This window comes from Mus caroli, unplaced genomic scaffold (assembly GCF_978045245.1).
Source record: "Mus caroli unplaced genomic scaffold, Mus_caroli_1 scaffold_18, whole genome shotgun sequence".
Lineage (NCBI taxonomy): Eukaryota > Metazoa > Chordata > Mammalia > Rodentia > Muridae > Mus > Mus caroli.
The window spans coordinates 71,525,649-71,549,569 of record NW_028227273.1 but is presented as its reverse complement, the minus strand read 5'-3'; the positions used below and the strand labels follow the sequence as shown (position 1 = coordinate 71,549,569).

At 36.9% G+C, this 23,921-nt stretch overlaps 1 protein-coding gene across 3 annotated transcripts; it reads right to left on the bottom strand.

Moving 5' to 3' along the window:
- Positions 1-23: 23 nt before the first annotated feature.
- Positions 24-23,795, bottom strand: LOC110288128 (vomeronasal type-2 receptor 116-like). Of its 3 annotated transcripts, none has more exons than XR_015045888.1 (7): positions 23,508-23,795; positions 22,288-22,579; positions 21,184-21,996; positions 19,563-19,790; positions 17,158-17,281; positions 6,598-7,768; positions 24-3,466 (listed from the first exon to the last, which is right to left on the bottom strand). XR_015045888.1 is itself a non-coding variant. In XM_085832899.1 (6 exons), the coding sequence occupies exons 1-6, from the start codon at positions 23,702-23,704 to the stop codon at positions 6,849-6,851; spliced, it is 2,574 nt and encodes an 857-aa protein (XP_085689025.1). In that variant the 5' UTR covers positions 23,705-23,795; the 3' UTR covers positions 5,756-6,848. The 3 variants fall into 3 exon arrangements, 1 of the variants encoding a protein (XP_085689025.1); XR_015045889.1 differs by having other exon boundaries at positions 19,611-19,790; XM_085832899.1 differs by lacking the exon at positions 24-3,466 and having other exon boundaries at positions 5,756-7,768.
- Between the last annotated feature and the right edge of the window lie 126 nt (positions 23,796-23,921).

The following is a 23,921-nucleotide window of genomic DNA, read 5'->3' as shown; positions in this document are numbered from 1 at the left end:
ATAACTTGGTATTATGGGGATTATTCCATTTATCTAATACTTGCCAGGATCTTTACAGAAGAATAATCTAAAAGATGATTTCTTTTATCACTTGTATGCAAAAATGGATATAATGCTATTGTGGCACTAGATCAAGCCTGGATTTACATGGGATCTCCCTTCTTCTTCCTAGGATGCTAGGATTAAAGAATCCTACCAATACAGATAGCTCAAATATTTTCATTGAATTATAGGACTTGATAACATTCCTTAGAGCTGTATTCTACTTTCCAGAAAAATGGCAATGCCTAGAACTTGCTCACTCTACTCTGTACAGAAATTGTATGGTCAAGAATTGCAGTTGTTTTAATTTTGTTGGTTTTTTTATTTTGTTTTTCAGAACATATAACGTTAATGCAGTATCTAGTGATATTGAGTTTTCTAGTGAGAAGTACTTTGTATTTTTGTGAATTCTATGTGAAGTATCCTCACATCACACAGGGTAAATGCAGAACCTCAGAGGACAAAATAACATTGCATGATATTTTCCTCTTAGATTTGGTCCTGTTGGTTGGAATCAGGCTTATTTTAATTTTATTTCATGATAAATTTAGAAACTCAGCAGTGTAACATATAGTCATTCCAATCATTCAGTTCCACGTAAGTTCTTGAGTATCAATTGAGCTGTGATCAGGAGTAGTGGAAATCATGCTACGGTAACTGAGTTCTTATCACCATTATTTGAATTATTTTTTTAGTACATTCTTTGAAATATAGGCTCACATAAGCCTATGATTGCAATATTTGAAAATCATGTCACTTTGATATCTCCATATTTTCAATTCTCTATATCTATATGTGGGAACCTATATGTGGGAACTGAACAGTGGTTGTATTATTGTTGATCTGTATTCTTGCAGTGTATGTGTTTGTAATAGTCAAGTGAGCCATGGTGAGAACACACATGAGATTCCTTTAATAACCTCTAAATACATCTCTACCTCAATGGCTACATTTTCAGCATATATCTTCTTTTCCATGAGAATGATTATTCCTCACTGTTACAATGAAGAATGTTAACTGTAAATTTCATAACTATGCAATATGAAATATCACTGCAGATCTTTCAGCAATCTGTAGGTTGCTGTGTTGTCTTATTGACAGTGTCCTTTGCCATACAGAGCTTCACAGTTTCATGAGGTTCCAATTTGTCAATTCTGATCTTAGAGCTTGAGACACTAGTATTTTGTTTAGGAAAGTTTTTCCTCTGCCCATGTGTTACAGGATTTTCCCCACTTAATCTGCTATTATTTTCAGTGTATCTCCTGTTACTTGGAGTTCCTTGATCCACTTGGACTTGAGATTTGTACAAAGAGATAAGAATTGATCAGTTTGGATTGATATACATGCCTGGTGAACCATCACCATTTGTTGAAAATGGTGTCTTTTTATCACTGGATGGTTTTAGCTCTTTTGTCAAAGATCTAGTGACCATAAGTGTGTGGGTTTTTTCCCCTGCATCTTCAATTCTACTCGAGGTAGATAACTGGCTGTATTTTTACCAGTACCATAGAATTTTTATGGAGACTGCTCTGTTATGTAGCTTAGAGTCAGGCATGGAGATTCCCAAGAAGTTCTTTTATTGTTGAGAATAGTTTATGCTATAGTTGGTTTTTTTTTTATTCCAAATGAACTTGCAAATTGCTCATTCTATCTCTATGAAGAACTGATTTGGATTTTGATGGGGATTACATTGAATCTGTAGATTGCTTTCTGCAAAATGGCCATTTTTACTATATTGTTCCTAACAATCCATGAGCTTGGGTGATCTTTCCATCTTCTGAGATCCTCTTTGATTTCATTCTTCAGAGAATTGAAATTCTTGTCATACAGTTTTTTCACTTGTTTGTTTAGAATTACACCAAGGTATTTTATATTATTTGTGACTATTGTGAAGTGTGTTGTTTCTGTAATCTCTTTCTCAGCCTGTTTATCGTTTGAGTAGAGGAAGGCTACTGATTTGTTTAATTTTATATCCAACCAATTTGCTGAAGTTGTTTATCAGGTTTAGGAGCTCTCTGGTGGAATTTTGGGGGTCACATAAATATGCTATCATATCATCTGCAAATAGTGATATTTTGACATCTTCATTTCCAATTTGTGTCCCTTTGAACTCCTTTTGCGGTCTCATTGCTCTGGCTCCTACTATTGAGTAGATAGGGATAGAGTGGGTAGCCTTATATAGTCCCTGTGTTTAGTTGGATTGCTTCAACTTCCTTTCTATTTAGTTTAATATGGTCTACTGGTTGATGTATTTTGCTTTTATTATGTTCATGTATAGATCTTAAATTCCTGATTTTTCAAGAATTTTACCATGAAGGGTGTTGAATTTTATCAAATGCTTTCTCAACATCTAATGATGTGATCATGTGATCTATGACTTTGTTTATATATTGGATTACATTGGTGGATTTCTGTGTGTTGAACCATCCCTGTATCCCTCAGATAAAATCTTCTTGATCATGTTGAATGACCACTTTGATGTGTTCTTGGATTGGGATTATGAGAATTTTATTGAGTATTACTGCATCAATATTCATAAGGGAAACTGGTCCGAAGTTCTGTTTCTTTGTTGGGTCTTTGTGTGGTTCAGGTGTAAGCATAATTTTGGCTTCATAGAATGAGATGAGTACTTTTCGGTCTGTTTATATTTTGTGGAGTAGATTGAAGAGTATTTGTATTAGGACTTCTTTGAACATCTGATACAATTCTACATGAAAACCATCTGGGAGAATTTAAATGACTGATTCTAGTTCTTTAGAGGTTATCAGAATGTTTAGATGGTTTATATAATCATGATTTAACTTTGGTAACTGGTGTATGCCTAGAAAATTGTCAATTTCCTACAAAATTTTCAGTTTTGTTGAATATGTGCATTTGCAGAAGGAGCTAATAAGATTTTGAATTTTTTTCTGTTTCTGTAGTTCTGTCTCCCTTTTCATTTCTGATTTTCCTAATTTGGATACTGTCACTGTGTCCTCAGTATAGTCTGGTTAAGTGTTTATCTCTTGTTGATTTTCTCAAAGCACCAACTCCTGATTTTCTTGAATCTTTTTATAGTTCTTCTTTTTTTTTTCTACTTGGTTGATTTCATCCCCGAGTTTGATTATTTCTTGGTGCCTACTCCTCTTTGGTCTATTTGCTTCCTTTTGTTCTAGATCTTTCAGAGTCACACTCAAGCTCCTAGTATATGCTACCTCCAGTTTCTTTCTGAAGGCACACAGAGCCATAAGTTTTCCTCTTAGCACTGCTTTCATTGTGTCCCATAAGTTTGGGTATGTTGTGCCTTAATCTTCATTAAATCATAACAGGCTTTAATTTCTTTTTTTCTTCCTTGACCAAGTCATCATTGAGTAGAGCTTCCATGTATATGTGGATTCTCTGTTGCTTTTGTTGTTATTGAAGACCCTCCTTAATCTGTGGTGATCTGGTAGGGTGCATGGTATTAAGAATAGAAACAGAAAGTTTGGTTCGGTTATACAATGTAATTCTATTAAGCTATTGAAAATATAAAAAGGACTGTATCAAATTTGCCAGAATATGGATAAGACTACAAAATATTATTCTGAGCAATGTAACAGAACTAAAAAGATGTACATGGTATGTACTGTGTTATAAATGCACATTCGCCAAAATATAACCAATAACCATGATACAACTTGCAGACCATATGAAGTTTAGCAAGAAGGAAGGCCCAAGTTAGGATACTTCAATCCTATTTAGAAGAGGGAACAAAACAAGTATGGGAGACTGGAGGAAGGACAAACTTGTGTGTGAGGTGCGATGGTATGGGGAAAAGGGAAAGTGGATCAGGTATGATGGGCAAAAAGGAGAGAAGGCCAGAGGATAGTGAGAGTGAATAGAAATCTGAAGCTGCAGTGATGTAGGTTGGGGGCAACAAGGGAACTTCTAGAAAGTCTCATATATCTGGAATGTGAGAGTCTCTCAGAACTCAATATGGATAACCTTAGCTGAAATGCCCAACAATAGGGATATAGAACATGAAAAGACCAACTCCAGTAGTTCCCAAGGTCCCCAGTGGTGGGATGGGTCCACACACCCATCTTCAAAATTTTTGACCCAGAATTGTTTCATGACTAAAGAAAATACCTGGACAAAAATGGAGCAGAGACGGAAGGAAAGGCCATCTAGTGATCAGTCTAATTTGGGTACTGTTCTACACACAGGCACCAAACACTGACACTATTATTGATGCCATGTTGTTCTTGTAGACAGGAGCCTAGCATAGCTGTCTTCCAAGAATTTCCACCAGCAGCTGACTGAGACAGATTTAAATAATGAGAACCAACCGTTGGACTGAGGTTTGGGACCCACTATGGAATAGTTAGTGGAAAAGATTGGAGGAGCAAATGCAGATGACTACCACCATAGGAAGAAAAACATTGCCAACTTAATTGGACTCCTGAGAGCTATCAGAGTCTCAACCACCAACCAAAGAGCATACATGGCCATGGTTTCTAGCACATATGTAGTAGAGGACTGACTTGACAGACTTTTGTGGAAGAGGGTGCATCTAATCCTGTAGAGGATTGATGTCCCAGGGAAGGGGGATACTATGTAGTTGGGAAGGGGAAGCACCCTTTTATATATAAGTGAGAGGGGGTTGGGAAGAAGAATTCTGGAGTGAGTACCAGAATGGGAGGCAATATTTGGAATGTAAATAAACAAAATAATTTAATTTTAAAAAAGAAGAAAATAAGAATAATAAAATAATTGCTTCTATTTTTAACTACAATTATCTGCTTGCCTGTAAGAAAAATTTGTTGAAAAATTATCTTGCTGCATTACAATATGCTAATATATAACTAGTTTATTGTTTTCTCTACCTGTTCTATGTAATATTTCTTGTGAAGTTATTTGGACTTTACTGCTTTTTTTTGTTTTGTTTTGTTTTGTTTTTGTTTTTTTGTTTTGTTTTGGTTTTTTTCATAGCAATTAACGAGAAGATTACTAAAACAAATTATTTTACACCCTGAATGATTTTTCTGGGCTACATAAGTGATGGGAGAAAGAATAAAGTGGTTGGGACATTGCATTTTGCACCCATCAACAATGTGTATGTATGTGTTGTGTAAATTTTGTGTAGGAGTATGTTGGACCCCTTTACTTTCCAATGTATGTATGTATGTGTGTATGTATGTATGTATGTATATATATATATATATATATATATATATATACATATGTATATATATATATATATATATACATAAATATGTGTGTAGATGTGTGTTTGTTTCCATCTGTAAACTGTATGTGTGTGTTGAAATTTCACTCAATTCATATCTTTTCATACGTAACTATGTAAAGATGTCTGGGTATGTTTTGGAGTTTGTTCCTTTCACCAATTGTGTGTATATATGTATGTGTATTATGTGAGAAATAGTTGGAACCTGTCTGTTTGAACTTTCTTACATCTACGATTTGTGTGTATATGTGCATCTGTGTATATGTGTGCACATGTGTTTATGTGAAATGCTTGGAACCTGATGTAAGAGCTTGGCTTCAGCCGGGCGTGGTGGCGCACGCCTTTAATCCCAGCACTCGGGAGGCAGAGGCAGGCGGATTTCTGAGTTCGAGGCCAGCCTGGTCTACAAAGTGAGTTCCAGGACAGCCAGAGCTATACAGAGAAACCCTGTCTCGAAAAAACCAAAAAAAAAAAAAAAAAAAAAAAAAGAGCTTGGCTTCAGCCATCAAATGTGTGAGTGTGTATGTGTTTGTCTGTCTCTCTGTCTCTCTATTTGTCTCTCTGTGTCAATGTATGTGTTAAATTTCTAGTACTTTTATTTGCCTCAATCACTGTGTGTGTGTGGTAATGTGCATGTGAATGTGTATGTGTGTGTGCATGTGTCTGTGAAAGTTTGAATCTCCCCCTTTTTCTTCTCTAGACACTGGATATCATAGCCAGTAGCCTCTTTGCTTTTCTGGACCAACTAACCTATGTCAGGTGATGTCAACACAGACTATCACCAGCTACTTGCCTAGGGTTACTCTGTGGTGTCAAAGGTGATATTTTGCACAGACTCATCTAAATTCTACACATAGAATAGATTACTTCAACAAGCTGTGCTTTCCATGACAATTTCACAAGTATGATTTTGATGATATACTTAAAATTGAGAGTTATCTGTAGAGTTTCTGAAAATGAACTCAGTCATTTCTACTCATAGCTGATCTTTTCTTTGTTAGTTACTACAATTGTGATACCTTAGGAGAACATTACAATATAACACTGTATAGTTTTTGTATCATTCTTCTGTATTTTTAAAAATTTTATGAAAATTTAGTTGTGTGCATATATGTGTTTATGTGTGTGAGTTTGTGTGCCTTATAATGTGCAAATATAGCTTCAGGTACATACGCAACACAAAAGAGAGCATCCTGTTAATTGTAGCTATTGTTATAGGTGTTTGGTAACAGCAGTTGTTGGGGCTGAGTATTGTATCAGTTCCTCTACAAAAAGAGGCCAAGAATATATCTAAAGAGACAACAATTCCTCTTTGCAAATATTCTAACAACCTGTGGATAAAAATATACCTCTTTCCTCTATGCTGCTAGAAGTACTCCTCTAACTCAGAATGAATCAGGATTCCATTATCTGTTTCTGTCAAAAGATGATTGCTTCAGAACATTGTGGAAAATTATAGGATCAATGGGAATATCAGCAGACATGGTATTGCTAGGCAATATCCATAGAGGAAACAGTGAGAGTTATTCTAAAAGCAGATAGGTATGGCAATATAATTCAACATTTTGTGATTATAAACCAACTATACATTTTTCAGAATTTATAAAATTCGAGCATGGGAAGATGATTTAATCCTGGTCATTTCAAGAGAATTCTGGTCTGGTCTAAACAATATTGTGTAACATTTAGAAACAAAAATGAATCCCAGCATCCCTGCACTGGAAGCCAAAGTGGAGAAGATCTCCACAGCCACCATGACTTTGCCTTTGGTGCTATGGTAAACAGGGATGAAAGTGACCCAGACACTGCAGAACACCAGCATGCTGAATGTAATGGATTTGGCTTCATTAAAGGCACCAGGAAGTTTTCTGGAAAGGAAAGCCAGAGTGAAGCTCCCAAAGGACAGGAGAGCCAAGTATCCCAGAATAGAGTAAAATGCATTGACTGAACCCTTGTGACAAACAATGATGATGTGGCCATGTTCAGATTGTGCATCAATATCAACAGAAGGAGGAGAAGCTCCCAGCCAAACTGCACATACAATAACTTGGATGAGAGTACAAATGAGAATGATGTAGTTAGATGCCCCTGAAACTAGAAAGTACTTCATCATTCTTTGAGAGGCTGTGATTTTGAATGCCAGAACTACAACAATTGTTTTGGCTAAGACAGTGGAGATAGCAACAGTGAATACAACTCCAAATGTGATTTGTTGTAGAACACAGGTGACTGAGTTTGGATGGCCAATGAAGAGCAAAGGGCAGAGGAAACAAAAAATGAGTGAGATGAGCAAGATATAGGTGAGAATTCTATTATTGGCCTTAACAATTGGAGTATTGTGGTGCTTCACAATGACGCCGAGAATCACAGTTGTGAATGCCGAGAAGCACAAGGAGAGTAAGGAAAGTGCCATCCCCAGTGGTTCTTCATAGCTGAGAAATACAACAGTTTTATGAATGCAGTGATTATGTTCTGTGTTAGCATATTGGTCCTCTGGACACTGGAAACAATTATCCACATCTAATGGAGAAATGAAGATATTGTTAGTGCAGCTTCAGCTATTTTACTGACAGGATATTTCATTTCAGCATATAGAAGAAGTGCTGCAATATATGAGTTTGTTTGTTGTTGCAGGATTTTCCCTGTCCAATCACATTAGGGCAGAGGGAAGCTTGTGACTGGACAGGAGAAATGAGGCAGATCCAGGAGTTGAGGAGACAGAGTGGGGTCTGAGGAGCAGAGGGGGAACCAGAATGGAGACTAAGGTGGTGTTATCAAAAGTTTAGAATAATTGTGTTAAAGCTTTATTATTATCCTTTGGCTCTGAAATTATTGTTTTGACATTGTTAATTGTGTTATTACTGATACATAAGTCTGATTGGCTACCTAAGCATTAAGAGTCTTGATTCTACCCGGTAATTACACTTTGATATGGTTAACCAGGGATGGGAGGGGTGTTGCCTGAAAGTTACGGAAACTTAGGGGGCCCATTCCAAATGTTAGCCTGGTGGGAGCCATGTGGCCTAGCAGAACTAGCAAGTTGGCAGGCTGAGAGTCAGAGGGAGTGAGATCACCTGGTGCAGGGGCCTGCTCTAGATATTTCCCATAACATGTTTTTTAGAATGCATTGAAAGTCACTGTTATAAGAAATAATATTTTCCATTTTCAGATGGTGATCATCATTAGGTAAATGAAAGCAACAAAGGTTTTGTTTGTTTGTTTGTTTTCCTATACTGTTTTGATCATGTATCATGGATGTGTTTATTTATGAGTATGTTTACATATAAAATTAACATGAAGTATCATTAACTTGAGAATGATTAGGTTTATATAGAGGAAGCAAAAAGGTGAGAGTGAGACCTGAAATTTATTCAAATATAATGTTGATTTTTATAAATGCCAAAATAATTTTTAAAATTGTTCCAACTTTTGTCCTCTTATGACTACAGTAATACCACATTCCTACACCTTTTTTATCAAAAGGCAGCAAGCCTTTTTCAGAAGGTTAAAAGTTCTGTAATTCCCACCTTTGTGTGTGTAGGAAATCTGATTGCCATTCCAGTGAGTCACTGAATGATTGCAATACAGGATAAATAATGTACTTCCAAGGTTAGAAGTCTTTTATATGGTACAATGCATTTGTGGAGAGCTGTTATTATTTTATTTGTTTAAGGACTAAGAATTTAGCTTGGTTGTGAGCATAATGTATTGCTTTTGGAGAATATTTGAGTTTGGTTGACAGTGCCAATGTCATGTATCTCCAAATAGACTTGTTAAATCACTTATGTGTATGTTCAATGTAGAACTGTATGTGTATCACAAAGCAACTGGTAGGAGATGGTTACCTACTATTATTTGATGTGTTCTGGGGAAACTTACAGCATTATACTTAGTTGTGAAGGATTTAAGTTCTAAGCAATCTTACTAGCAATAAATGTCCTCTTATGATATTTCTTCAATAATACAAGTTGGCACAAAAAAGGCCCAGAAATACTACATGCCTGCCATTTGTATTTAATTCATCCTAACAAAATAGTTATTTAATTAACATGGACTATGCTAGTGCCAATGCCATTTGAAATCTGTGGCTAATTCCTTTAAGGAACAAAAATTATTAATGTGCATCATTTCTGAAAGAACACAGACCTGGGAGTCCAATACTGTATTTGTGTTGGGGGTCTCATATCAGCTGGTGTATGCTGCCTCTGTGGTGGTTTAGTGTTTGATAGATCTCAGGGTCCAGGTTAATTGAGACTGCTGGTTCTCATACAGGATCACCCTTCTCCTCAGTTTCTTTCAGCCTTCCCTAATTCAATAACAGGGGTCAGCTGCTTCTGCCCATTGGTTTGCATGCAAACATCTGCATCTGACTCTTTCACCTGCTTGTTGGATCTCTTGAAGGGCAGTCATGATAGGTTCCTTTTTGTGAATGCTCCATAACCTCAGTAATAGTGTCAGCACTTGGGATCTCCCCTTATCTGGATCCCACTTTGGGCCTGTCACTGGACATTATTTTCCTCAGTCACCTCTGCATTTCCATCCCTGTAATTCTTTCATACAGGAACAAATATGGGTCAGAGATGTGGCTGTGGGATGGCAACACCAACCCTCTCTTGATGTCATGTCATCATACTCGAGGTGAGTTCTATAAGTTCTCTCTCCCTAGAGACAGGCTTTTCATCTAAGTTCCTTCCCTTTGAGTCCAGAGATTCTCTCAGATTTCATTCTCTCAGATGCATTCTGGAAGGTTTACCCAAACCTCCTATTTCCAGAGTTTGCCTGTTTCCACCTTCTTCTGGCCCCAAGGCTTGTGTCCTTTTCTCTAAACCTCAAGAGACTGGAGTTCTCAGGGAGTTTAGAGGTCATGTGGGGTGGTGGTTGGCACATCTACATAAGATGGGGGTGGGGGGGAGGTATGGGATGTGGAACAACCAAAGGGTGGATCAGGGTTGAGGGAATATATCATGGAATATAAAAAATGAATTAGTTTAGATAATTATTATCTTCCTTCATTGTTCCCCACAAGACTAGTCTTCCCGGGTGAGAGTGGGGACTACAGAAGCTAACAGCTTCTGGGTCAACAGGAGCCACAGAGCTTCTGAGACAGACCCATTTTGGGCTCCAGACATCCGGGCACCTTTCTTGGCACAGGAGAGGTATCCACTCTGCCCAGGAGGTCTTTGATGGAGCATCTGCAGGAGCCATCTATGTTCCCAGATCCTGCCAAGACTAGTCTGCACAGGTGAGAGTGTGAAGCTCTCAGAAGCTAACAGCTTCTGGGACAGGCCCTGGTTTTGGCCTTCATATTCTGCCAGGAGGCAAATCCGAATAACAGATATCTGTGCACCTTTGCCTCAATAGGAGGGCTTGCATGCAGAGAGTGATCTAACCACTGAAACTCAGGAGAGAGCTAGTCTCCCAGAGCTGCTGGTACAGGCTTACAGAATCACGAAAGGAACAAGCTCTAACAAGAGACAACTATAACAACTGACTCCAGAGATTATCAGATGGCGAAAGGCAGACTTAAGAATTTTACTAACAGAAACCAAGACCACTCACCATCATCAGAACCCAGCACTCCCACCTCAGCCAGTCCTGAGTACCCCAACACACCCGAAAAGCTAGACCCGGATTTAAAGGCATATCTCATGATGATGGTAGAGGACATCTAGAAGGACTAAAATAACTCAAAGAAATACAGGAGAACACTGCTAAAGAGTTACAAGTCCTTGAAGAAAAACAGGAAAACACATCTAAACACGTGATGGAAATGAACAAAACCATAATAGACCCAAAAAGGGAAGTGGACACAATAAAGAAAACCCAAAATGAGGCAATGCTAAAGATAGAAAATATAGGAAAGAAATCTGAAACCATAGATGCGAGTATCAACAACAGAATACAAGAGATGGAAGAGAGAATCTCAGGTGCAAAAGATTCCATAGAGAACATCAGCACAATAATCAAAGACAATGCAAAATGCAAAAAGATCATAGCTCAAAACATCCAGGAAATCCAGGACACAATGAGAAGAACAAACCTACAGATAATAGGAGTAGATGAGAATGAAGAGTTTCAACATAAAGGGCAGCAAATATCTTCAACAAAATTATAGGAGAAATCTTCCCAAACCTAAAGAAACAGATGCCCATGAGCATAGAAGAAGCCTACAGAAAGCCAAATAGACTGGACCAGTAAAAAAAAAAATTCCTCCCGACACATAAAAATCAAAAAAACAAATGCACTAAATAAAGATAGAATAATAAAAGCAGTAAGGGAAAAAGGTCAAGTAACATATAAAGGCAGACCTATCAGAATTATGCCAGATTTTTCACCAGAGACTATGAAAGCCAGAAGAGCCTGGACAGATGTTATACAGAAACCAAGAGGACACAAATGACAGCCCAGGCGACTATACCCAGGCTACTTTATATTCAATTAACATAGGTGGAGAAACCAAAGTATTCCCTGACAAACAAAATTCACATATTATCTTTTCAAGAATCCAGCCCTTCAAAGGATAATAACACAAGAAAACCAATACAAGGACAGAAACCACGTCCTAGAAAAAGCAAGAAAGTAATCCTTCAACAAACCTAAAAGACGACAGCCACAAGAACAGAATGTTAACGTTAACAACAAAAATAATAGGGAGACACAATTACTTTTCCTTAATATCTCTTAATATCAATGGATTCAACTCCCCAATAAAAATATATAGACTAACAGACTGGCTACACAAACAGAACCCAACATTCTGCTGCTTAGAGGAAACCCATCTCATGGAAAAAGACAGACACTACCTCAGAATGAAAGGCTGGAACATATTTTTCCAAGCAAATGGTCTGAAGAAACAAGCTGGAGTAGTCATTCTAATATCTAATAAAATCGACTTTCAACTCAAAGTTATCAAAAAAAATGAGGAGGGACACTACATACTCATCAAGGGTAAAATCTTCCAAGAGGAACTCTTAATTCTGAATATCTAAGCTCCAAATAAAAGGGCAGCCACATTCATTAAAGAAAATTTAGTAAAGTTCAGAGCACACATTGCACCTCACACAATAATAGTGGGAGATTTCAACACATTACTTTCATCAATGGACAGATCATGAAACCAGAAACTAAACAGAGACACAGTGAAACTAACAGTAGTTATGAAACAAATGGATCTAACAGGTATCTACAGAACATTTTATCCTAAAACAAAAGGATATAATTTCTCAACACCTCATGGTACCTTCTCCAAAATTGACCATAAAAATGGTCACGAAATAGGCCTCAACAGATACAAAAATATTGAAATTGTCCCATGCATCCTATCAGATCACCATAGACTAAAGCTGATCTTCAATAACAACTTAAATAATAGAAAGCCAACATTCATGTGGAAACAACAGTCTTCTCAATGATACCTAGGTCAAGGAAGGAATAAAGAAAGAAATTAAGAACTTTTTAGATATTAAAGAAAATGAAGCCACAGCATACCCAAACTTTTGGGACACAATGAAAGCATTTCTAAGAGGATAACTCATAGCTCTGAGTGCCTCCAAACAGAAACTAGAGAGAGCACACACTAGCCGCTTGACAATACACCTAAAAGCTCTAGAACAAAAGGAAGCAAATTCACCACAGAGGTGTAGATGGCAGGAAATAATCAAACTCAGGGGTGAAACCAACCAAGTGGAAACAAGAAGAACTATTCAAAGAATTAACCAAATGTGGACCTGGTTCTTAGAGAAAATCAACAAGATAGATAAACCCTTAGCCAGACTCATTAAAGGACACAGGGACAGCATCCTAATTAACAAAATAAAAAATAAAAAGGGAAATGTAACAACAGATCCTGAAGAAATCCAAAGCACCATCAGATCCTTCTACAAAAGTATATACTCAACAAAACTGGAGAAACTGGATGAAATGGAAAATTTCTAGACAGATACAAGGTACCAAAGTTCTATCAGAATCAGGTTAATGATTTAAACAGTCCTATATCCCCTAAAGAAATAGAAGCAGTCATTAATAGTCTCCCAACCAAAACCAAAACCAAAACCAAAACCAAAACAAAAACAAAAACAAAAACAAAACCCAGGACCAGATGGGTTTAGTACAGAGTTCTATCAGACCTTCAAAGAAGATCTAAATCCAGTTCTTCACAGAATATTCCACAAGAGAAGCAGAATGTACTCTACCCAACTCATTCTATGAAGCCACATAGCTTCTGATACCTAAATCACAGAAAAAACCAACAAAGATAGAGAACTTCAGACCAATTTCCCTTAGGAATATTGATGAAAAATCCTCAATAAAATTCTCACTAACCGAATCCAAGAACACATCAAAACAGTCATCCATCCTGACCAAATAGGTTTCATTCCAGGGATGTTGGGATGTTTTAATATATGAAAATCCATCAACATAATTCATTATATATACAAACTCAAAGATTAAAAACCACATGATCATCTCGTTAGATCCTGGGAAAGCATTTGACAAAATTCAAAACCCATTCATGATAAAAGTCTTAGAAAGATCAGGAATTCAAGTCCCATACCTAAACATGATAAAAGCAATCTACAGAAAACCAGTAGCCAACATCAAAGGAAATGGTGAGAAGCTGGAAGCAATCCCAGTAAAATCAGGGACTAGACAAGGCTACCCACTTTCTCCCTACCTATTCAACATTGTACTTGAAGTCCTAGCCAGAGCAATTCGATAACAAAGGGAGATCAAGCTGATACATATTGGAAAGGAAGAAGACGAAATATCACTTTTTGCAGAGGATATGGTTGTATATATAAGTGACCCTAAAAATTCCGCCAGAGAATTCCTAAACTTGGTAAACAGGTTCTATGAAGTATCTGGATATAAAATTAACTCAAACAAGTCAATGGCCTTTCTGTACACAAAGGATAAACAGGCTGAGAGAGAAAATAGGGAAACAACACCCTTCTCAATAGTCACAAATAATATAAAATACCTTGTCGTGACTCTAATGTGGGAAGTGAAAGATCTGTATGATAAAAACTTCAAGTCTCTGAAGAAAGAAATTAAAGAAGATCTCAGAAGATGGAAAGATCTCCCATGCTCATGGATTGGCAGGATCAATATAGTAAAAATGGCTGTCTTGCCAAAAGCAATGTACAGATTCAAGGCAATCCCCATCAAAATTCCAACTCAATTCTTCAACGAAGTAGAAAGGGCAATTTGCAAATTCATCTGGAATAACAAAAGACCTAGGAAAGCAAAAACTCTTCTCAATGATAAAAAACCTCTGGTGGAATCTCCATGCCTGACCTAAAGCTGTACTACAGAGCAATTGTGAAAAAAAAAACTGCATGGTACTGGTATAGTGACAGACAAGTAGACCAATAGAATAGAATTGAAGATCCAGAAATGAACCCACACACCTATCGTCACTAGATCTTTGACAAGAATCTATTGCCATCTAGTTGGAAAAAGACAGCATTTTCAACAAATGGTGCTGGCACAACTGGAGGTTTTCATAGAGAAGAATTCGAATTGATCCATTCCTACCTCCTTGTATGATGGTCAAACCTAATCGGATTAAGGAACTCCACATAAAACCAGAGACTGTGAAACTTATAGAGGAGAAAGTTGGGGAAAGCCTCGAAGATATGGGCACAGGAGAAAAATTCCTGGATAAAACAACAAGGGCTTGTTCTGTAAGGTCAAGAATGGACAAATGAGACCTTATAAAATTGCAAAGCTTCTGTAAGGCAAAAGACACCATCAATAGGACAAAAAGGCACCAACAGATTGGGAAATGATCTTTATCTATCCTAAATCAAATAGGGGACTAATATCCAATATATATAAAGAACTCAAGAAGGTGGACTCCAGAAAATCAAATAACCCCATTAAAAAATGGGGCTCAGAGCTAAACAAAGAATTCTCACCTGAGTAATACCGAATGGCAGAGACGCACGTGAAAAAATGTTCAGCATCCTTAATCATCAGTGAAATCCAAACCAAAACAACCCTGGGATTCCACCTCACACCAGTGAGAATGGCCAAGATCAAAAATTCAGGTGGCAGCAGATGCTGCTGAGGTTGAGGAGAAAGAGGAACACTCCTCCATTATTGGTCGGATTGCAAGCTTGTACAACAATTCTGGAAATCAGTGTGGCAGTTCCTCAAAAAATTGGACATAGTACTACTGGAAGATCCCACAATACCTCTCCTGGGCATATATCTAGAAGTTGTTCCTAAACAGTAAGAAGGACACATGCTCCACTATGTTCATAGCAGCCTTATTTTTAATAGCCAGATCATGGAAAGACCCAGATGCCCCTCAACAGAGCAATGGATACAGAAAATGTGGTACATTTACACAATGAAGTACTACTCAGCTATTAAAAAGAATGAATTTATTAAATTCCAGGGCAAAATGATGGACCTCAAGGGCATCATTCTGATTGAGGTAATCCAATCATAAAAGAACTCACATGATATGTACTCACTGATAAGTAGATATTAGCCCAGAAACTTAGAATACCCAAGGTACAAGATACAATTTGCAAAACACGAAAGACTCAAGAAGAACGAAGATGAAAGGGTGGATACTTTGCCACTTCTTGGAGTTGGGAGCAAGGCACCCATGGAAGGAGCTAAGAGACAGAGTTTGGAGCTGAGACTAAAGGATGGACAATCTAGAGACTGCCATACCCGGGGATCCATCCCATAATCAGCCTCTAAACGATGACACCATTGCATACACTAGCAAGATTTTGCAGAAAGGACCATGATATAGCTGTCTCTTGTGAGACTATGCCAGGGCCTAGCAAACACAGAAGTATATACTCACAGTCAACTATTGGATGGATCACAGGGCCCCCAATGGAGGAGGTGGAGGAAGCACCCAGGGAGCTGGGGGCATCTGCAACCCTATAGGTGGAACAACAATATGAACTAACCAGTACCCCGGAGCTCTTGACTCTAGCTGCATATGTATCAAAAGATGGCCTAGTTGGCCATCAGTGGAAAGAGAGGCCCATTGGTCGGGCAGACTTTATTTGCCTCAGTACAGGGAAATGCCAGGGCCAAGAGGTGGGAGTGGTTAGGTGGGGGAGTGTGAGTGTGAGGGTGTTGGGACTTTTGGGATAGCATTGCAAATGTAAATGAAATAAATATACATTAATAATAATAATATATATAAACAAATCATTTAATAATTAATCATACAAAACAAATAAAAGAACAATGTGTTCTATTATGGAAAATTTTAAATGGGCACGATATATAATAGTAATGATTAGAGGGCCCCTCATATTTTCATATCATGTGTCAAGAGTGATGCTCTGTTTTCTAAATTTCAAATAACTGATCTTTTGAAAAAAAATAATGTTCTTTATTATGCAAAACATCCCTTTTCCGAAGAAAATACTCATTTGAATATCTTATAATTTTACAAGTTATTATTTTCTCTGTTCATTTATCTTCAGAGGAACTGGGTTTATTTATCCATACCCATATGTCTTATTTTGTCTTCCATGTGCTTCTATACAGGCAAGGTAAGAGTGGCCTTAGGTAAAACAATATATATCAAGTCAAAATAAGTAAATCTTTTAAGATTAATGATCTACATACACTATTAGAGCATTAAATACTAGAAAAGATCTTTTGAAGAGTACATTTAAATTTTCTTCTCAAAACAAATATTCGAGAGTATGCCATCTACTATGAATTTTCAAGGTGTAATGGATACAGGCCAATTTCTACTTTTTTTCTTAATAAGGACATATTAAATTATTGTACTCCTATATTGAGTAACTTAGGACAGAGATTTATTTTATTTTTAAACTTTTATTTTTAACTACTTCAGCAATCCAATATGGGAGCAAGATGACAATCCTTTTGAAGAACTTATTCCAGCAGGAAATACTCACTTGTCTCGTTAGAAATTTCATTTTCTGGGCAGGGTTTGCAATGAAAACAGCATGCTGCCATTCCATCCATCTCGAATTTTCTAGATCCAGGACCACAATCAGCACTGCACACAGAAGTTGGCACCTAAGGAAAAGTAGACATATGCTGCTATCAACATTTTTACTTACCCTTCCATAATTGTATTATATAAGTATTTGATATTAATAAACTAATTTTATACACACCAACAAAGTTAGCAGATCTTATTTAGTGCATTTTATGTTGTCAGATATCAGTAGATGGAAAAATTGAGGAAAAATTGAATTGTTTCCCAACTCCTTGAAATTCAAGAAGGTAACCTGATAGCTAAAGGGGTCTGCAACCCTATAGGTGGAACAACATTATGAACTAACCAGTACCCCCCAGAGCTCGTGTCTCTAGCTGCATATGTATCAGAAGATGGTCTAGTTGGCCATCTTGGAAAGAGAGTCCCCTTGGTCTTGCAACTTTATATGGCTCAGCACAGGGTAATGCCAGGGCCAAGAAGTGGGACTCGGTGGGTAGGGGAGTGGGGGAAGGGTATGGGGGACTTTTGGGATAGCATTGGAAATGGAAATGAAGAAAATACCTAATAAATAAAAAATAAATTAAAAAAATGGGCATAGAGCTAAACAAAGAATTCTCAACTGAGGAATACTGAAGGGCTGAGAAGCACTTGAACAAATGTTCAACATCCTTAATCACCAGGGAACTGCAAATCAAAACAACACTGAGATTCCAACTCACAGCAGTCAGAATGGCTAGAATCAAAAATTCAGGTGACAGCAGGTGCTGGCAAGGATGTGGAGAAAGAGGAACACTTCTCCATTGCTGGTGGTATTGCAAGCTGGTACAACCACTCTGGAAATCAGTCTGGCAGTTCCTCAGAAAACTGGACATCCTACTACCTGTAGATCGTCTACTGGGCATATATGCACAAGATGTTCCCACTGGTAATAAGGACAAATGCTCCACTATGTTCATAGCAGCCCTATTTATAATAGCAGTAGCTGGAAAGCATCCAGATGTCCCTCAACAGAAGAATGGATACAGAAAATGTTGTACATTCTAAACATTTTTAACAATTGTGCAGGTTTGTCTTTTAGAGGGATTCCTAAGTGCAATACCAGAGTTTGTGTCTTAATTTTCTGTCTTTCTTTGGATAATTTACCCCTAAGGGTTGCTTCTCCTGACCCCAATAAGAAAACATGAATCTTTTCCTAATTGGTGTGCAACATGATATAACTAAGCATGTTGCTATGGGGGGGGGCAGTCCCCTTTTCTGAAGAAAGAAAGAGTAGTGGATGGGAGGAAGGGGATGGATAGGAGAAGGAATAGGAGTAGATGAGGGCGTGTAAATTGTTATCATTATACAAAGCAAATGAATGAATGAATGAATGAATGAATGAGCAAGCTACATTTAAAAATGATTGAAGCTGGTGGAACCTGCTCTTAACAAAAGAGAGTCTTTCCATCACCGAGGGTTCTCCCCTGTGCTTTCATATATGCTCCTATTTCCACAATAAATTTTAAGTAAAATTTGTCAAGGACTATTTAATTTCAAACGCTGAATATTTATTTCAAACTTGCTATTTATATGTTTCTACTAGACATGTCTACTTTTCTTCCATTATTTTGGATATGTACAGCAGCAATATAATGGATATACAGTGGCTACTGAGAGTGGTTTCTTTTCTGTCTTGTTCCCATTGGTTTTAAATTTGATTTTTAGATAATTCATCCTTGTTCACCTATGAATTTTATTTTTTCTTGTTGTTTAATCATTGTCATAGTTTGAATTTTGTACTTATTAAGCCTTTTTTTTTCAATCTTCAATTTGGAGCATGCCTTTTGTGAGACTATTTATTGATATATTTATTTGGATAATTTCATATACATATATACTACTTGTTAAGCAGGCTTGAAAATAATATAATAAAAATTTGTGACTTAGTTATTATGCATTTACTCTGTCGTTACAAAGATCCAAGGTCTTTAAACATCCTTTGAAAGGGTTTATCATAAGAAGGGAACTTACTCTGTCATTAATAATTAGACTAGTAGCATATATCGCTTCTAGGCCTTTTGGCTAAGAACAGGTGTAGACTAGTAGCATATTTCTCACTATACTGGAATAACATAAACTGTTTTCTGATACAGTTACTCTAATATTAAAGGCCTGAAACAGTATCTGATATGATACAAATACAGGGTATTCGTGTTGGAAATCCTCAAAGAATAACTAAAAAGTGACATAAAACATGAAAAAATAAACATAGTATAGGATGCTACAAATTAGTCTTGCACATCGCAATCACTTTCAAGGACATTTGGATGCACACACTTGAAAGTTCAATTTAAATTAGCATAATTAGGCTGAACCCACCTGTGTACTTCCTTTTGCCCACTTTATCATAACTTCAGATAAATGTACCTGTTGACCATTTGGAAAATAGGGACTAACCATCCCTATTTTAACTCTAAGTCCAAGGCTCTGTGGGAAATTCCAAATGTAGAAAATATCATATTCTTCCTGCAGTTTGTCTCTTTGGTTCATATTCACTATTTCCCCAACAGGATTAGTGAACTGCATCTTTCTCAGAGAGGAATACAGCTGAAAGACAGTCAGTATAATATAGAGTATAGTCTCTTCCTTAAAGTAGGAAAATATATTCTTACTTCATCTTAAAGGCAACTTTATTGGCAATATGCTGGTGAAAATTTCAGTGAAATTCAAGGGCTGAACAAATTATAATGTTGTTATTATTTTAGTTCTCTAAGAAATTATCAATCAAAAACAAACATACATGTAGACATCAACAATATTTGTAATATGAAATATACATACACATGAAACAGAGAGACTTGCATCCATATAGAGATGCACACATATCACAAGCACACACTTATCTACAGAAACATTCATGTACATGTCCAAACCCATGTATTAAAAACACATATACACAGACACACACAGACACAGAATATGCATCAAACACTTCAAACAGACACAGATACACACAAAACACATTGTCAGTTACAAACACATACAAACCCATGCACAGAGGAATATTCATAGGTTCACATAGACATATATTGACATCCACACAGAGTGACATTGATAGAGAAAAATTTGTGATCTCATGCATAGACAAACAGACAAAAATTAAACAATGTACACAAAACCCAGACACAGGCAGAAACATGCATTGATAATTGTACACAGGAATATACATTCTCACAAAATGTACCATACAGAAAGAAACGGAACCAGACAAATTTATGTTAACTTCCATAGATAGAATGATACGGAGATTGGCAAAATATGTCTATAAATAACCTGTCCTCTCTCTTTCTCTCTCTCTCTCTCTCTCTCTCTCTCTCTCTCTCTCTCTCTCTCTCTCTCTCTCTCTCTCTCTCTCTCTCTCTCTGTATATGTCTATGTCTATCTCTATAGCTATCATCTATGTCTAGCAGTAGACACAGATACAATTAAACACAGAAACTTACAAATAAGGAGTGAGAAATATGCATTCACTCACATCACCACACACAAATGTAGTGAACTGAATTCTAATAGGATTTTCTGTGTAAATACTCTCAGAGCAACAAGTAATACCACTAGGCTAGAGTGGGAACAGTATGAACTTGGATGAGTAGTTAAAAAAAATACCCTACAATGAGTACAATATACTTGAGAATTCGTGAACAATGACTCATCATTGAGTGGACTCATGTGGATGGGCTCAGTATGTTTTCATTATTATAACATGTATGATGATATTTAGGTAATTTGTAACAAAATCGCAGGTATACAAGGACAGATTATGCCTTCTAGTCTATTTCCTTAACATTAGAGTTTTATACTAATATAAAGATTTACTTGTTCAATAAAAGTTCTTTCTATTTTGGAAAACATTTTCTAGCACACTTGGTTTGGGCATTTATAGTCTCTTAAAATTATATCATTAATAACACTAAACATCATCTAAGAGTAGAAACATTACCTTCTTGCAGCTATAATTGTGATCTTTCCCATTGTCCTTGGGCAGATTATCAAACTTTTGAAAAGTCATCTGATGGAGTGCATGGGCAAAAGCATACACAGCATTGTATATGTCATAACTCCCTTCAATAAAAGCCATATCAAAAGTTTGTACCATTAACCATTCCAATGAGTGATTGTTTGAGCAGTTCTTCAGTGTCTTACATTTAGAGGCTGAGACCTCACAGTTAAAGTGCATCCATTCCAGCTTTACCAGATATTCATCTGAGCATTTGACAGAGTTCAATGTCTGGACAAAATGTTTAAAACCAGAAATCTCACTATGGTGTTGTCCAAAAGCAAAAGTCCCATATTCGTTACCAAATGTAAAGTCTTTCATACTAGGACTGACATCCCACTGTGAAGTGGTGATCCATAGTCTCTGTATTCCTAGGGATTCCCACATTCTAAAGCTCACAGCTAAGGTACTGTCTGTGTCACCATAAATGATGACAACATTTGTGGATGATGTCATGATTTGGTTGTAATACACTTCAGCTCTTGACATGTATAAATTCATGCTCATTGGAATCATGTTGACAAAGGCAAAGCAGACTGTATTTTTTTCCATCTCTCTTCTCAAATAGGAAAGAAATTGGACACCTTGATCACTGTCTGAGATGACCAGCCCTACCCAGTTCCAGCCAAAATGAATTATGAAGGATACCAGGGCAAGGGCTAGAGATGTATGGTCAGAGGCCATCTGATGTAGATAGGGAAATATTTCATGATCACACAGGACAGGATGAAAGGGTCCATAAGTAATGTGAAGGAACTAGAAAACAGGAAGCAGCAGGAGGTACAATGAATTCTTAGAACATGTAAACACATTTTGTTCTGCATAGTTCTAAAAATCTTAGCTAAATATTATTCTCTCCCTCATCTATATTTCAAATAAGGTAATGTGGAAACCCCATCAAATCTGTGAATAACACCCGTGAACTACTTAGATTTACCTAGTCCTATCAAGGCCATGCTGGCACAAGAGATACATGATTTCATGACTGAATTATCACCCTGCACCTCCTTACAAAAGCCACACACTCATACAAACATACAAATTTACCTTCTCAGACAGGATGTTATTCAGGATTGTATAAAATGTCACAGTTGTTCTCAAATTCAGGCTTGTAAGGGCCATTCCACATTTGGTGTATTCTTTACACGAATAATTAGGGAAAATATCATAATTTTGTAAACTTGAATGCATAAGACTCATTAATTCAGACTCCAAGACACAATTGTGTGTTGAGAATTTAAATAATAGAGACATATTTGGCAAAAGATCAGGGTTCCTGTTGATTTCATTTATGGTAAAAGCCAAAGCCAGAGCAAATTTGTGATTTTCAGTCTGAGTTCTGTAAAAGTTTATAGTGTTTATAATTGACAGCAACTTACATATATCATTTGTAGTCAATAAAAGGACAAATCTGCACTGGATTTCATTATACCCAGCTCATAGAGATGAAATGATCTGTGTAATGTGGTTGAGATGACAAAGAAGCTGGAAGACCACAGAACCTTGAGATGTTCATGAAAGGTCACCTCTCATAAATGAGAAGTCACTACTATTAGCAATAACATGACTTTTCAAAGAACACAAACAGAACCCTTAGAGTCCATCCATTGATTCCTTATTTTAAAGAGAGAGTAAAGAACTGGACTTCATAAGTTGTTAAAGCCAGTGAATTAGTATAAATTAAAAGGTAAACTTCACAGTGGGCAAATATCTTCAATTTTCATGCAGCATGTGTACATAAATGGCGACCACATGGAGCAAATTTATGTAGTAACTGAATATATATGTGAGTGTGTGTGTGTGTGTGTATGTGTGTGTGTGTGTGTGTTTGTGTGTGTGTGTCTGTGTGTAGGTAAGTGTGGGTGTGTGGGGGTGTGTATTCAGTTACTATCAGCAGTCTCTTTGGCGATTTGCCTAAACACCTAGGATAAAGTCATAGAAATTTTATAGGCATTCTTTTGATAAGACACATTGGCTCCTGTGAAATGGAAACTGTCTAGGAGAGATATTTATGGACAGTTAAAGGTTCAGATTTGTTTTATTGCTAAGTTTCCATTCCTGTTAATGAGATACTGATGGAAAAACATACTCTGGGTCAAGTTAAAGTCATAATATAGCATTAAGTCTGTCATAATATTTCAAGTTCTTTCTTCTTTTGCAGGCAGAAAACACCGTGCAAAAGCCTCAGAGCTGTGCTTTGCTCCTCATCCTCAGTAGTCTTGGGAAACATTCATGATGACTGTAATGGAAAACACAAAAGCACTTACTGTATATTCAATATATGACTAAAATACTCTTTCTCTACAAGTTGTTGTACTGCTTGAATCCTGAATGTACATCCTGTTCCGTGGTTTCTATCCTTGCTTTCACTCCGCTTCATTTTCCAAAAGCACCTCGGATAAATAAAATCAGCCACAAAAAGTGAATTGTTCAGTAGCAAGAAGAGTAAAATCAAGGTGAACATATTTTTCCTGTTCTGAGTCTGGGCAGTATTGATTGTGAAGTGCCAAACAGATCAGGAAATCAAACAGGTAACAATATATCCCCATGTACTATTAACACTGTGTCCCAGGGAGATGCTACACATGCATTCATGTTTCCTTTTCTACAGGTGTTTCCTCACCCCTGGAAGAATCATTGATGCTCTCCTGAGGATCTTCACCTGATGTCCACTGTGTGAT

Excerpts from the sequence above, each read along its gene's own strand:
- LOC110288128 (XM_085832899.1), bottom strand. The coding sequence starts at position 23,704 with ATGTTCACCTTGATTTTACTCTTCTTGCTACTGAACAATTCACTTTTT. Across the intron at positions 21,997-22,287 it reads ATAACATCCTGTCTGAGAAG|TTCCTTCACATTACTTATGG; the intron begins GTAAATTTGTAT and ends CCTGTTTTCTAG. Across the intron at positions 19,791-21,183 it reads ACAATTATAGCTGCAAGAAG|CTGTATTCCTCTCTGAGAAA; the intron begins GTAATGTTTCTA and ends ACTGTCTTTCAG.